At 38.0% G+C, this 17,031-nt stretch overlaps 1 protein-coding gene across 6 annotated transcripts in view; it reads left to right on the plus strand.

The window, feature by feature from the left end:
* Positions 1-17,031, plus strand: part of Lyst (lysosomal trafficking regulator) — a 161,463-nt gene that overhangs the window by 22,332 nt on the left and 122,100 nt on the right. For 5 of the 6 annotated variants that reach the window (XM_046432009.2, XM_046432008.2, XM_046432010.2 and 2 more), the window contains exons 3-6: positions 1,649-1,847; positions 8,850-8,940; positions 10,693-12,769; positions 15,036-16,065. In XM_046432009.2, coding sequence (XP_046287965.1) covers positions 1,656-1,847; positions 8,850-8,940; positions 10,693-12,769; positions 15,036-16,065 — 3,390 coding nt within the window. In that variant the 5' untranslated portion in view covers positions 1,649-1,655. Of the gene's footprint in view, positions 1-1,648; positions 1,848-1,875; positions 8,310-8,849; positions 8,941-10,692; positions 12,770-15,035; positions 16,066-17,031 lie in introns of those variants that run through there. The other variant, XM_046432011.2, reaches the window with a different exon arrangement.

A 17,031-nucleotide genomic window follows, 5' to 3' on the forward strand; every position in this document is an offset into this window, starting at 1 on the left:
AAGTACCCCTGGTTTCAATCCCTAGTAGAAAATAAAAATTAAAAAATACTCAATTTATACATATATACAAATTTTATTTGTTATTATAATAATACTTAAATTCAGGTGGGAATCCAAGAATTAAACTATCAGGCCTAACACAAGCAGAAATCAAGGTAGTATAGGAATTTCTCCAGCCTCTCCCGTTAGTGTTTATCTGCTTTTCTTTGTATCTTGTTGGTTCATTGTTATCCATTTGGCTTCTTGTGAGCCTCAGCTACCACAGGCTTATCTCTATGTGACCATTCAGCACATCAACTATACTCTTTAATTCAAATTCCTAAAAGAGAACCCAATTTGCCCAATCCCTTTGCAGGCAACACTATACAACTAGGTCTTGGAGCAAACATCTATATTGACTGCTCCCAGTCAGGTGTGCTTCAGTTGGTGAGGGCCCAGGGCTTTGTCCTGCCTTCTGATAGTTGGTATAGTCACACGGCCCACTGCCTTCTCGTCCAGACTGTTAGTCTTAAGCCCCAAACGCCGCATGCATGTCATATCATTTAACATCTCTAGGTTAAACATTTTTAAAGGTTACCAGATGTCTTAAAATTACTTTTAACCTTAATGTAAAACTTTACTTACTTATTTGTTTTTGTTTACTAGGGATTGAACCCAGGAGCACTTTGCTGAGCTACATCCCCAGCCCTTTTTATTTTTTATTTTGAGACAGGATCTCACTAAGTTGCTAAGGTTAGCCTGGAACTTGTAATCCTCCTGCCTTAGCCTCCAAAGTTGCTGGGATTACATGCATGGGCCACGGGTGCCTGGCAAGATAGAACTATCTTGAAACTCTTTAGATATATTGTTGCTTGTGATTTTCCTTTCTGAAAATTTGTACACATTCTCTATATATGTTTTCCCCTTCTTGTATCTATTTTACTTTATTGTTTTCCTTCATCTTAAAATGCCACATTGCTATACATTTGATTTTAATACTTACTAAGAAGTGAATTGGCATAACTTCAGTTACTGGAATTCTTTGACTTTACTCATCTTATGGAATATCTCCCCCATCCCTTCTTCCAGCATTATTAACTGAATTCTAGGGTTTCAGGAGGGTGGGCCAGTGATTGTGGGCTCTATTAATGAAAAAATCAGTTTATATTTTTAACAGGTGTGTCTGTCTGTTTTAAAACATGTAAAGCAAGAAAAATTTTGCATAAGTAATGGTTTTATTTTTATTCTGTTTAAGAGAGAGTCAGAACCCACCTTGACCGCCACTCCTCACTAGTGTCTACTCTCCAGGTGTTGTCACTTAACCCCTTCTTGGCTATGCTCAGGCATTGCAAACCTGGGATTAGTGAAGGAGTACTTGAGATCAGAACCATGCCTGAGAATATTATAGATTAGGACCAATGCCCAGAAATTTTAAGCAAAATTCTGTTAAAAACAACAGAACAGGTCTGGGGTTGTGGCTCAGTGGTAGAGTGCTTGCCTAGCATGTGTGGGGCACTGGGTTTGATTCTCAGCACCACGTAAAACAAATATAATAAAGATATTGTGTCCATCTGCACCTAAATATTTTTTAAAAAACAACAAAACACATAATTTTAAAAGTAAATTTGTAGTCATTTTTCTAACCTTTTTTGTAATGTTTATTTTTTAGCTTGGTCATGAGCACAGACAGTAACTCATTGGCACGTGAATTTCTGACCGATGTCAACCGGCTTTGTAATGCAGTGGTTCAGAGGACAGAGGCCAGGGAGGAAGAGGAGGAAGAGACACACATGGCAACCCTTGGGCAGTACCTTGTCCATGGGCGAGGATTTCTGTTACTTACCAAGCTAAATTCTCTCATTGATCAGGTAACATTTTTCATCAGTATAACACAGTTGATTACAACTTGGTAACTTTTGGGTTACGTAGTTTCTGAGAGTCTCTTTTGAGATAAAATACTCTTATGTCTCTCCAACAGAAAAAAAATGGCCCCAATTATGTACACATTGTTTATTTGGATACTTTTCAAAACATCTGAAATATCTTCAAAGTTTCAAATGGCCTTTCTTCTAATGTGGTTTCATATATATGCTTTTTATCCTAATAGCAGTGAGATTACCATAATTATGGGTAGGCATACAAGATTACAGTTCAGAAACATGAATTCACATTTTCAATAGAGATAAAATATGTTTTTGAAAAGTTAAATATGGATTATACTTTGGGAACTTGCTAATTCGGGAGTGAAATCAGTGAATCCTTTTGTGTTAACCACTAATTACTGAGTCCTATAGTTTATTCCTCTAGTTTTTCATACATTGGTATTTTTGCTTGAAATAGGGCCATATGTTTTTGCTGTTTCTTTATTACAGAATTAACAGAGTTTCAAAGCTAGTTGGGGTTAGAAAGCAGTCTTCATCTAACCTTTTGTAGATGAGAGAACAAATGCAAAGGCACTAAGCAACTCACAGTTAACTGAAGTCAAATATGATGGAAAGAAAACTCTGCAGTATGCTTTCAGGAACCAATTAATATAGTCATATAATATTTCAGTTACCTTGGATTTAAAAGATAATAAGGTTTCTGTAGCATCAATATGACATTTTTAAATACATTGAATGTTACGGACTTTACACATGCACTTAACTATCACTAAAAATTTCTTTGCTCTGAATGCATTTTACTAATAAATATGTTTAAAAATGTCATATGTACCTAAGTTTGTTTTACCATTATCCTGTTGTTTAACCATTTGAGTTGTATGCATTTATGAATTTAGTTGTATGCTATTATGAATACACCTGCTGTGAATATTCTTGTAAAAGTCTTTATGTGGGTATGTTTTCATTTCTCATGGGCAACTATCTAGGCATGCAATTGCTGGGTCAAAGAGTAGGTGTTTGCTTAACTTAAACTGTCAAATTATATTCAGAGTAGTTGGACCATTTTTTATTCTCACGAGCAATATATGAGAATTCAGTTGTTCTAAAGCCTCTCTAATATTTGATATTGCCAGTTTTCTTGGTATTAGCTATTCTTAAATGAATATAAATTAGTAATCTTCTTGTGGTTTTAATTTTCATTTCTCTGACAACTGATGATATTGAACACTTTTTATGTACTTATTGGGCATGTATATATAACGTGTCATCCCTTACCCATGGGTGATACATTATAAGAGCCCCTGTGATACCAGAAATCATGGATAGTACCAAACTTTCTCTACACTCTTTTTTTCCTCTAAGTAAATACTTATGGTAAGGTGTAATTTATAATTATACATAGTAAGATATTAATAGCAATAACAATGAAATAGAGCAGTTGTGACAACATACTATGGTATTAATAATTGGCAAGTTATTTATTTCTGGAATTAAACTGTGGTTGCCTGTGGGTAACCAAAAGTGCAGAACTAAAGTCATGGGAAAGCGCAGACTGTTGTATGTTGTATCTTCTTTTATGAATGTCCAAGCTTTGTGACATTTAAAAATATATATTTATGTTTTAGTTTTAGGTGGACACAATATCTTTATTTTATTTTTATGTGGTGCTGAGGATCAAACTCAGTGCCTCATGCATGCTAGGCGAGCGCTCTACCACTGAGCCACAACCCCAGTCCTGCTTTGTGCCATTTTTAAGGTCTGAATATTTGATTATCATCCAGTCATAGTTCTTTGTGTATTCTGGAGACAAGTCTTTGTTGAGTTCCAAGTATTTTTTGTGGCCTTGTCATTTCTTTTCTTTTTTCTTTTTTTTAAATATTTATTATTATTTTTAGTTGTAGTTGGACACAATACCTTTATTTTTTATTTATTTATTTTTATGTGGTGCTGAGGATTGAACCCAGGGCCTTGCACGTGCTAGGCGAGTGCTCTATCCCTGGGCCACAACCTCAGCCCTGTGACCTTGTCATTTCTTAACAGTGTCTTTGGAAAAGATTATTTTTTCTTTCATACTGATTTTGTTGTGTGTCCTAAGAAATCTTTGTCTTGCAACCCCAAAGTTGCAAGATATTCTTCTAGTTTTCTATTTTTTTTTTTCCTAAAAGCTTTTTGGTTATTACTTTTGCCTTTAGGTTTGTGATACAATTTGAGTTAATATTTGTGTGTAGTGAGAGTTGTGGGGTTGTGGTTCTTTCCTCCTCCTTCCCTCATACAGTTACCCAGTTGTTCCAGCATCGTTTCTTCTTATCGGCCTGCTCTTTCCACAGTGGATAACTTTGGTGCCTTTGTTGAAAACCATTTGACCATATGTGTATGATCTCACCCTGGACTTTCTTTTCTGTCTTACTGGTCTGTCATCTCTTCTTTCCCCAATACCATACTATCTTGATTACTGCAGCTTTTATAAAAGAAGTCTGGAAATTATGTAGCGAAGGTCGCCAGTTTTATTCTTGTTTTTCAACAAGTTTTCTCTTCTGTGTTCTTCAAAATTCCATACAAATTTTAGCCATCTTTTTACTTCTACAAAAATGCACACCCTTATTTCACTTGGGTGTGATGTTGAGTTCATAAATCACTTTGGAAGGAACTGACAAAACATTGTTGTCAGTTTGCCAGTCCTTAAACATGGCATAAATCTCTGTTTAGTTGGGTCTTCAAACTTTTCAGCAATATTTTATGTTTTTTTTAAATGTTTACTTTTTAGTTGTAGTTGGACACAATAGCTTTATTTTATTTATTTATTTTTATGTGGTGTTGAGGATTGAACCCAGGGCCTCAAATGTGCTAGGCAAGTGCTTTCCACTGAGCCACAACCCCAACTATTTTATGGTTTTTTGATGTAGAAATCTTGCACATTTCTTGGTTAAATCTACTCAAAATATTTTATTCTTTTTTGATGCTATCATAAATGACATTTAAACTTTTAATTTTTCTATTGTTTGCTTGTAGAAATACAGCTGCTTTTTGTATATTGACCTTTGCTAAATTCACTTATTAAGTCATGAAAATTTGCTGTAGTTTCCTCAGGGTTTTCTATGTAAACAATCTCATCTGTGATTAATGATAGTTTCACTTCTTTCCCAATTTTATTTTCTTGCCTTTAGTGCTGGCTTATAGAACAAAGGCAGGTGGAAGAGGTGAAAGTGAACATCCTGGCCTTGTGTCTGACTACAGGGAAAGCATGCACTATTTTACCATTGAATGTGATGTGGGTTTTTGGTGTTTCTTAGATACCTTTGATCGGAATGGGGGATCTCTTCCAACATAAAAATTGTTTCCATGTAATATTTGATAATAATGGTTTCTGATTTCTTCTGTACTCTGATTATAAATATATAGCTGCATTCTTACACAGTAGATAGAAAATAACAATGATCTATTGCCAATAGTATTTAAAATTTGGACCAGTATACATAACCATGTGGTATAAATAGTACTGTTGAAAATTTCAGAGTTATATATTTAAACTGTATGAACATTTGATAAAATTGTTGGTTATTTTGCTGAGTAAAGTATGAAGTTTCACTGACAGATGTTATATATTGATGAATAAAATTTAATTTAGACATTTTAATAGGTTTCTTTGATTATCAGCTATATTCTGTGTAAAGTTCTTTAGTCTTATTATATTTTGGAGTATCATCACATTTATCTATAGTACTTCATAATTGGCCTATCTGTAGTAATATGGAAAATACATATGACAGGAAGACACCAGGCTTTGAAGAGCGTGCTGATACAGTGTGCTCACTGGTTCACTCAGCAGACCACTTGGCACCCACTGTGGGCCAGCGGAGATGAAAACATGCAGCGGGCTTTTCCAGGAACACTTAGCTTTTGAAGAGACAGGCAGATGGAGGAGTGTTGACCAAAGGTGGGAAGTACAGAGGAGTCTTCAGCAAGTGCTTCTGAGAAATGGATTCCCAGGAGGGGGCCTGAGGACATCAGGGCTGGAGAAAGAAGAGCACATGCAGTGAACCACAAGGGACTCGGAGCTGACAGCTCAGGCAGGGCTCACCCTGGAGTGGCCCCCTGGGCTCCTGTGAGGTCAGCTGGGCATACTTCTGGATTTTCAGTCAGTCAGCAGATGAAGGAGGGCTGTTGGATGGGGCTCGTGGCCAGGCTGCTGCAGTTCTCATCTCTCAGTGGGCTCAGCTTCTTTACATGTGGCGGGAGCATTCCAAGAGAGTGAGGGGGAAGCTGCAGGAAGCCACATTTTATCACTTTGGTTGCCTTATGTGGGTCAAAGCAAATCATGAGGCCAGCTCTGATTTAAGGGATGCAGAAATAGACTCCATCACTTGACAGGAGGAACTTCAATTAAGCTGGGGCCATGTTTCATATACCATCATCTCCTCTCTGGCCAAAATTAGAAGGTCATATTTCTGTAGGTTGGACAGCCCAGAGATGACGGGGAATGGATCAGTGTATGGCATATGGGGACACTTCCACTTGGCTGGACCCAGAGTATGCCCCATTCTCCTAGATACCATGACTATTATGTATCCATTGGATGTTGAGATATAAAACTAGAGGTGATCTGAAATAGAGGACTGCAAGTTCTAGTTTTCTAGGGTGCCCACAAATAATAGAAAAAGATTTGATAACTTCCAAAAGGACAGAATTAAATATGATTTTTTTTGGAACCAGAAAGGATAAATAAACCTGGGAATATATCATATCTAAAAAAGTAATAGGTCCAGTGGATTAGGGAGCACTGCTCTAATGATGAATAGGGTTAAAAATGATGGCAATTGAGTGTGAAACGAGAGTTGTTTCCTTGCTATTGTACCAGGCTGCCTGATGGTCTAGGGGTCCTCCTCAGGGGTGTAATTCCAGCAGAGGGCACAAAAACCAAAAATCTGCTCTTGCTGCAATATCATCCCTTTGAAAGGCTCGTGGTTTCTGAAAACTACTCCACTTGGTGAAGTGAGGCCAACAGGCATGCAGTTCTGAGGAGAGGAGCGGTCGTCTTGGGATGCTGGGGAAGGTGAAGCTTCACAGAGTAGATGCTGCCAAGGCTGGACCTCAAAGGTGGCCTGAGTACCCGAGCCGTGGGAAGGAGCCAGGGTGCTCGAACCTCGTGTAGTGCAGAGGTGAGCAGGCAGAAGTGTCTGCTCACACAGTAGTGGTGAGGTGCCAGCTTGCTGTTGTGGAGCAGGAGCCGAATTCCACAGAGCTGCTTCACACATCTTTGAGGTTTCTGCAAGTTCCCTTAGAATGCTGTTGGTTCATCTATTGAAGATAAAAAGCAGATGAGGAGGACTCTACAGGAATGGTGGGCTAAACAGGGGTTTACTGCTTCTAAAGTCATTTACATTTCCCCCCTGCCTTTGATTGTGTGATGGGACTTCCCCACTAGTCACTCCATTAAAGCTGCAATTGTTAAGGTCACCAGGGACCCTGCTTTTGCTAAATGCTCTTCAGCCACACAGTTCAAAAATAACAGCTTTTGACCCTGCTAACTCTCCTCTCTTTTCCTGAACTGCTCTCTTCTTTGGTTCCTCAGGCTCCACTTCTCTTTTGCCAGGCTTCTTGTGTGTAGGTTTCTCTCTGGTGCTGACTTTAAAAGCCTCCAGAGCTCAGTCCTCCTCAGGCTCCTCTTGTGTTTCTGCACACTCTTCCTGGGAAGCCTCACTATTGTACCAGGCTGCCCGATGGTCTAGGGGTCCTCCTCAGGGGTGCAATTCCACCCAGGACTCGCGGGTGTTTTTATTCAGATCTTTTCTTAAGTTCTAGGAATACATAGCCTTTGTCTACTGAAATGCATTTGGATATTCCACAGGCATCTCAGACTAAACAAGTTTAAAAAGTGAATCCATCATCTCTACCCCAACCTAATATCCCTCATAAATTTCCTGTTTTGGTGATTCATTATCAGCCATTATGAAGAGTCTTTTTAGATCTTTTATCCTCCCTCCCTTATGCCTCATAGAAAGTCAACTGCAAGTCATTTTAGGCCTACCTTACACTTTCTCAAATATTGTCTCCTTTACCATTTGTGTTGTCAGAATACTTCAGATGGTCATCATCTCTTTCATTAGACATTGTGTCTGTGCCTCTAATATTAACTGCCTCCCCTTACCAAATCCGATTGTATCACCCTGACCCCCTCCCAACAGGTTGGTGTGAGAAATAACTTCTAACTTGATTGGTCATTAAATCTTTGACCACCTGCGGCCCAGGGGGCCCAGGTCTCATAGTTCCAGTCCTACGTCAATATTTCTAATAAAGTGTGCTACTTTTCCTGAATTCCTAAACTGATTACCTGTACCACATCTGGGGACTTACTCATACTACATGACTTCTGTTGTTCTTGTTTGTATGTATTTTATGGACCAAATGAGGGGACCTTCTCCAGGGCTTGGACCATTTACTCCAGAAAGGGTAAGACAGTAAGTCCTGTAGATATAGTGTGCAGTCAATAAATATTTATCAGATTACCTTCACTAATAAATCCTTTTCTCTTTATATATATTATTTATTAATAGCATCATTTTGTTGTTTAAATTTTTTTGAGTTTTACATTTAACTGCATGAAGACTTAAAAATTTCTAGTAACTTCTTATTATTATTTTGCTAATTAATAGGGCTTAATTTTTCATTTTCACCTAACAAATCTGTTTTGTCATAGGTAGGTGAGGAATTCATGCAAGATGCATGGTAGTAATAAGAGCTATTTTTGGAAATAATAGCAAGAATGTGCTAAATACCAGCAAATACTCTCACATTCTTCTGTCATTGGAAAGGATTATAAATGGAAAAGAATCACAGTTTTAATTAGACTTACGATAGGTTAATTTGATTCCTTGCTTCTCAAATACAACTCTTCAATAAAAAGTGGTTTTGAGTTCCTTTTAAGACAGATATTAGGAAGAAAAGTATCTTATGCCCTTAGAACACAAAGGATTCTTTTGTTTCTGACAGGCGTTGACGTGCAGAGAAGAACTCCTGACTCTGCTTCTGTCGCTGCTGCCCCTTGTGTGGAAGATACCTGTTCAGGAGCAGCAGGCAGCAGGTATGGTCCCCTCAGCCTGTCACCGGCATCATCCATAGTCCCCTGGGGAAAAAAATCCCACTGAGAAGCTGCTTCTGCCTGAATGGTTGGTGCAGCTTCAGATTCTGCATATGTTAATTATGATTTATATATACTTAATATGAAAAATCTTTAGCAAGCACATTTTTAATTTTTTCCAGTAATATAAAAACCATGGTGCTTCTTAGGGGATTACTCAGGGTAATGATGATTAGAAAATATATGAAGAAGCAGAGCACTTATCTGAGAGAGTAAACCCAGATATGCCACATCAGAAAAATGGATAGTGGAAAGTGTGAAGAAAGAAATTAAAGTTTCTTTGCTTAAATATTGCTGTTACCAGTTCTCTAGAAATGACTTGTTTGCTTTAGTTTATCTAACGTTGTTTCTAAAGGATAAGTTTGAAATAATATTTTGTTTCAAAAACCATGTAGAATTATTACACTTAAGGCCAAGAGACATTTTTATTTTCTGATTTTGAAAAATAAGTCTGTGTATATATAAAAACATATGTATATATATGTGTATATATAATATATATGAATATATATTTAATATATATGTATATATGTAAAGTTTATATATATTTATATATTCATGTAAATACATGAAACTTTAAATATTTCACTGGAAGGATTAGCAATATTCCCCCTTGACCATTTCTAGGAAATATGAATTGTGAAATGCTTGAGAATCAGGTTAAAAGAAAAAAATTCTCCTGTACTATATTTTAATGCCTTGTGTTTTTAGGAAATTTCTCATATGGGTCTCTTTTATGAGGTTATCTAAGGTCTTGTAATATTGTTGATTTATTCTATGCTCTTATTTTCTTCTGAATTTTTAGAATTCGAAAATTCTTAGTCACATAAGAAATCTGATTGGTGTCTTTTTAGGGAGATTTTCTTCATTGCCTATATTTTTTGCTTCAATGGAATTGGTCAGACTGCTTTTAATTTTTCCTCCCATTTGTTTGTTTCCCTCTACTAAGTAAAGCATAGTTCTTTAATTTACAATTTTTATTCACTCTAAATTGCAACTGTATTTTTCATGTAGATTTTGATACATATTGCAAAGGGAAAGATCAATTTAATCATCTTTTTAGTAAGGAAGATTCATTCATTTCTCCAAGAAATAGCCATTGAGTGCTGACCACAGGGCAAGCCCTAGGCTAGTAGGGACTGAGGATCAAACACTGATATCCATACCTTGTGCTTAGTTCAGTTCATGAGGCCCTTGAGAAATATTTTTAATTCAGAACTCTTAACTTCAGTCTTGGTGAACATTTGGTATATACTATATGATTTTGAATTAATTTTGGAAAAATTTAAAGTTCTTAAAGGCTGTAAACTACTGCTTTTGTGAGAACATAATATATCCCTGTGTCTTCATTGTGACATTACTGGAGGAAGTTTGTAAAGTGGTTGAACAGCAGCACTAACTACGTTGCAGTTAAAATGAAATATATGATTTTAAATACTAATTCTATTCTCCTTTATTGGTTTCCAAATCAGTCGGTATCCTTTGAACTAATGCCACCTCGTATTTAGAATGAGAAGGATAAATATAGGAAGAAGTAACTCAGAGAGAGCGTAACTGAGAGAAACAGCCTGTAGCAAAATCATGTGAGGCTGGACTCTTACAGTGGGTGGTGGTAAATGAGAGTGTCACTGCCTGAACAAATTGAGTGTAACAACATGCTGAGGTGTTCTAAATCTTCTTTCTTCATTTCATTAGATTTTAATTTGCCATTGTCATCAGATATAATCCTGACCAAAGAAAAGAACTCAAGTTCACATAGATCTACTCAGGAAAAATTATGTTTAGAAGGAAGTGCCCCATCTGGTCAGGTTTCTACAAAAGTAAATGCTTTTCGAAAAAGCAGACGACAGCGTAAAAGTACCCATCGCTATTCTATAAGAGATGCTCGAAAAACACAGCTCTCCACCTCTGACTCAGAGGGCAACTCAGATGAGAAAAGCACGGCAGTGAGTAAGCACAGAAGGCTCCATGCACTGCATCGTTTCGTAACCCAGTCTCCTGAAGACCACCTCTCACCTAGACTAAGCTCCTTTGTAACCAAAGAGCAGGTGTCTCCTGATACCATGGCTTTGAGAAACTCCACAGAGACTACTCCGAGGCAGGAGTCAAGCAATGACATTTTAAGTGAACCAGCTGCCTTGTCTATTCTCAGTAACATGAATAATTCTCCATTTGACTTATGTCATGTTCTGTTGTCCTTATTGGAAAAAGTTTGTAAATTTGACATTACTTTGAATCATAATTCTGCCCTTGCAGCCAGTGTAGTGCCGACACTGACTGAATTCCTAGCAGGCTTTGGGGACTGCTGTAATCTAAGTGACAAGCTGGAGAATGAAGTGGTTTCTGTAAGTTGGACCGAAGAACCCGTGGCTTTAGTTCAGAGGATGCTCTTTCGAACAGTGTTGCATCTCATGTCAGTAGATATTAGTGCTGCAGAGGTCATGCCGGAAAGTCTTAGAAAAAATTTAACTGAATTGCTTAGGGCAGCTTTAAAAATTAGAACTTGCTTAGAAAAGCAGCCTGATCCTTTTGCACCAAGACAAAAGAAAACACTGCAGGAGGTCCAGGAGGGCTTTATGTTTTCCCAGTTTCGTCATAGAGCCCTTCTTTTACCTGAGCTTCTGGAAGGAGTTCTACAGATCCTGATCTGTTGTCTTCAAAGTTCAGCTTCAAATCCCTTCTACTTCAGTCAAGCCATGGATCTGGTTCAAGAATTCATTCAGCACCAAGGATTTAATCTTTTTGAAACAGCAGTTCTTCAAATGGAATGGCTAGTTTCAAGAGATGGAGTTCCTCCAGAGGCCTCACAACATCTGACAGCCCTAATAAATAGTGTGATGAAAATCATGAGCACTGTGAAAAAAGTAAAATCAGAGCAACTTCATCACTCAATGTGTACGAGAAAAAGGCACAGACGCTGTGAGTATTCTCACTTTATGCATCACCACCGAGATCTCTCCGGACTTCTGGTTTCAGCTTTTAAAAACCAGCTTTCCAGAAACCCCTTTGAAGAGACTGCAGATGGAGATGTTCATTATCCCGAGCGGTGCTGCTGTATTGCAGTGTGTGCTCATCAGTGCTTGCGCTTGCTGCAGCAGGCTTCTTTGGGCAGCACCTGTGTCCAGATTCTATCAGGCATTCATAGTGTTGGAATATGCTGCTGTATGGATCCCAAATCTGTAATCATCCCTTTGCTGCATGCTTTTAAATTGCCAGCACTGAAAAATTTTCAGCAGCATATATTGAATATCCTTAACAAACTTATTTTGGATCAGTTGGGAGGTGCAGAGATACCACAGAAAATTAAAAAAGCAGCGTGCAACATTTGTACTGTGGACTCTGACCAGCTGGCTAAGTTAGAAGAGACACTGCAGGGCAGCTTGTATGCTGCCGAACCTGCCTCGGGTGCACCCAGTCCTTCCTACAGATTTCAGGGGATCCTGCCCAGCAGTGGATCTGAAGACTTGCTGTGGAAGTGGGATGCATTAGAGGCTTATCAGAAATTTGTTTTTGAAGATGACGGATTACATAGTATACAGATTGCAAATCACATTTGTAACTTAATCCAGAAAGGCAATGTAGTTATTCAATGGAAGTTGTACAATTACCTGTTTAATCCTGTGCTGCAAAGAGGAGTTGAACTAGCACATCACTGTCAACATCTCAACATTACTTCTGCTCGAACTCATATGTGCAGCCACCTGAAACGGTGTCTGCCGCAGGAAGTGCTTCAGGTTTATTTAAAAACTCTGCCTATCCTGCTTAAATCCAGGTTTGTGTATGTATATATATATGCTGCTATTTTTTCTTATGGATGCTTTTGAATGTGTGATAAAGCATATGCATTGGCACTTCTAATTCTCATATCTCCAGAGCCTTATCAGCAGCCTAAACCATATTTACTGTTGTCTGAGTTTATTAACGAAAAAACTTTAGTCTAATTTTAGTTTTTAACAAAAAAAACTCCCACCTCTTGCCATAGTTTAAACTGTTTATTTATTTATTTTGACTGGGAATAGTGATAAAGAAGAGGATAGTCATTGAATTTAAGGTCTCAATGGAAAAAAGGTAAAGTTTTAGATATATTTCTGAGGAAGAAAAACAGATGCAACATAAATATCTAAGAGCAAGGGCCAAGTTTAATTGTATTTATAGATGGAATATTATTAGCCATTAAAAATGCTTCTATAAGGGGCACATGTGTGAGGCACTGGGTTCCATCCCCAGTTCCACATAAAAATAAATAAAATAAAGGTATTGTGAGCTGGGCACAGTGTGCATGCCTGTAAACCCAGCGGCTCTGAGGCTGAGGCAGGAAGATCACGAGTTCAAAGCCAGCCTCAGCAAAAGCGAGGAGCTAAGCAACTCAGTGAGATCCTGTCTCTAAATAAAATACAAAAATAGCACTGGGGATGTGGCTTAGTGGTGGATTGCCCCTGAGTTCGATCCATGGTACCCCCCACCCCCGCAAAAATGAAAGTATTGTATCCATCTACACCAAAAAATATGTTTTTAAAATGCTTACAAAGATTATGCTGGGACAAGAGAAAATGCTTATAATATGCAAAATTTCAGGGGTTGGGGTTGTAGCTCAGCAGTAGAGCGCTCGCCTAGCATGTGCGAGGCGCTGGGATCCATCCTCAGCACCACATAAAAATAAATAAAATAAAGGCATTTTGTCCAACTACAATTAAAAAAATTTTTTTTAAATATACAAAATTTCAAACAATATTCACTTATTTACAACTGTATAAAATATGTACATATATGAGATGATAATTGTATATTGAAGAAGTGGCATTAGAGGATTATTATTTTTAAATATCATATTTGGATTTATGACCTAAGCAATGAATATAGAAAAAAATAAGAAAAATACAGAAAAACAAATGAAGGAAATTACAATTACTTGTAAACCCACCAGTGATTTTCCAGATTTTGTGATTGCCAAGTCTAGTACATTTAAAAATAATTTTATAAATAAAGCTTGCTTCTGGTAGGTATATTAATTAGCCTTTCAAGTTAATACTTATAGCATTCTTAAAAACTTGTAGTAAAATAAATATAACCTATCATTACTGTTTTCACATGTGGCATTTTGGGGTTCATCTTAACTACTTTAATACTGATATTAAATCATTTCCCTACAATTATTTTAAAAATTTTTGACCTTTTTTACTTTGTTTAAATACAACTGACTTCGATTGAAAATTTTGCAACTCTTTTGTGGGCAACCTGGATCTTTGTAAAATAAGGTCTGAGAGTCACTGAACTGATTTACATTACATATTACTAGAATGATTCCAGTGACCTAGACACAGATCTCACTTGGGAAAGAGATAAATCTCCCCTCCCTCCATACTTTGTAAATTTTTTTGCTGTGCTGGAGATGGAACCCTGGTCCTTGCATATTGGTAGGCAAGTCCTCTAGGGCTGAGCTGCATCCTAGCCCCCTGAAAACCTTCTGTAGTATTCAGTATTTGTCTGTTCTGATCAACTGGCCAAATTAGAGACAACTGCAGAGAAACTCATGTGAATCTTCATCTGAGAGAAAAGCCTTCTGAAGAAAATTTCAGCTCTGTGTTTTGATTCTTTACCTTTTTGAATTAAAGATGTAAGACAAATGAAAAGTCCTCAATGAACCCTTAGGCAGAGGAACAAATGAACAAACTCCAGATGCTTGTCTGCTCTTAGGGCATCTGTGTCTGGATGATGGTGATTGGAGAGAATTTATATAGATTTTTGCCATTTGGAGAAAAATATTCTTCCCTGATTTGCTTCATTTAATTTGGGTTGTACATAATCCTTTTTCAATACTTTCAGAGCCATACATGCAGTATTTAAAGAAGGATTTGAGAGTAATTCTAAAGTAGCTTGAGGTTCTGGCCACTATCTAACTAAGAACTTTATGAGATAATTAATAAATCAAGTTAGGTAGTATTAAGTATATAATGCGCAGCAATGCGATATTTAAGCAGCTTATGTACCTATTTATAAATAATGTTCATATATATATTTTTCCCCCATTTCTCTCACAGGGTAATAAGAGATTTGTTTTTAAGATGTAATGGAATAAATCAAATAATTGAATTAAATTACTTAGATGGTATTCGAAGTCATTCCCTAAGAGCATTTGAAACTCTGATAATCAGCCTAGGGGAACAACAGAAAGATGTTTCAACCCCAGGTATCGATGGATCACACACTGAAGAGAAGGAGCCCTCGTCCTCAAATACAGGGGCCCCTTTTCATGACCATCAGGCTTATTCAGATTCTCCTCAAAGCCTCAGCAAATTCTATGCTGGTCTCAAAGAAGCTTATCCAAAGAAATGGAATACTGTTCACCAAGATGTTCATATCAACACCATAAACCTCTTCCTCTGTGAGGCATTTTTATGTGTAAGTAAAGAAGCAGAGTTGGATAGGGAGTCGGCCAATGAGTCAGAAGATACTTCTGGCTATGACAGTACAGCCAGTGAGCCTTTAAGTCATGCGCTGCCATGTTTGTCTCTTGAGAGGCTCGTCTTGCCTTCTCCTGAGCATATGCACCAAGCAGCAGACGTGTGGTCCATGTGTCGTTGGATTTACATGTTGAGCTCAGTCTTCCAGAAACAGTTTCATAGGCTTGGTGGTTTCCGAGTGTGCCATAAGTTAATATTTATGATAATACAGAAAATATTCAGAAATCATGAAGACAAGCAAGGGGAAAGGCAGGGAAATATAAATGTAATTGAAAACCAAGACTTGGTCAGAACTTCTCAACAGGAGAAAGCAAGGAAGGAAGATTTGTCATCTCTGACTACAACAAAGGACCACACACCACCTGATCGGGGTAGTCTGAAAAACAATGCTGACAGTGTAGGTGAATTAGAATCACAGTGTATTTCTTCCATAAACATGGAGCCTATTTCATCTACTGAAGCTACTCCTGAGGAGGCAAAGGTGTTTAGGAGGCGAGAAAGTGAGACCGCACTTCAGAGCATACGACTTTTGGAAGCCATTCTGGCCATTTGTCTTCATAGTGCTAGAACCAGTCAACAAAAGATAGAATTGGAGTTACCTAATCAGGTAATACTTTGCTTTTAGTCTAGCCATGTGTGTGTGTGTGTGTGTGTGTGTGTGTGTGTGTGTAAAAGTTCTGACTTAATACTATTATCATTTTATTTTTACAAAGCTTTTACATTTTGAGAAATTCCTGTGTGTCTACCACAGTTCAGTTCCAGGTATCATGGAAGGCACAAAGAACCATGTGCCCTAGCCTTTGCCCTAAAGAGCCTTATAGTTTAGTTTGTAATGCAAAACCCCATGTGAAGCAGCTCACATATTTAGCTTCACATGAGTAATTATGCATATTGTGTTTCGGAATTCACAATCTTGGTGTGACTCCGTTGGGTTCCCTGCCTAGATCCCCTCTCCTTGGTTTATGCTCTTTTGTCGTCCTCATCATGTCTGTCATTACTCATGTTTCTTGTGTTGGACTGAGAATGTTGAGGCACCCATGTGATGTGGGCTGCTTCCTTCCTCTGAAGATCATCTTGGCTGATAGAGTGCTGTGCCCAGGCAAAGGGTGCTTACTGCCAGTGGCTGACGGATGTGGCTCTGGGGGTGAGGACAATCTCTGTGGTACACTTGAGGCTTCAGAGCTTTCTATGGAATGAGCGAGATTTTTCCTGAAACCACATTCTTTGTCTGCATTCTTCTGACCTCTTCTGCATCTGTCACATCCTGACAGATATCTCCGAGAGCACCCCTCACCAAAAAGAAATTCATGATCTCAGGCCCTGCTACTAAGGAACTTGGGAATGTGGAAGATCTGATTTCCTTACTAACTGGTCCCTTCTTGTTATTTCAGCCAATGAGTCCCCTTACTCTAGTTTCAGCCTCTGTGTAGCCTCCTGTCTAAAACATCTTAATGCTTCTATATTGTTCTCAGTTAAAAGCCCACTCCTAGCATAGCCTGCAAAACCCTCCACAGTCTGCTCTACTTCTTTGTGTAGCCTCACATTCTGCTGCTCCTCACGGTGCTGCAGTCAG

The sequence above is a fragment of the Marmota monax genome, unplaced genomic scaffold, assembly GCF_021218885.2.
Source record: "Marmota monax isolate L192 unplaced genomic scaffold, Marmota_monax_Labrador192_F-V1.1 WCK01_AAM20220418_F8-fsc00071, whole genome shotgun sequence".
Lineage (NCBI taxonomy): Eukaryota > Metazoa > Chordata > Mammalia > Rodentia > Sciuridae > Marmota > Marmota monax.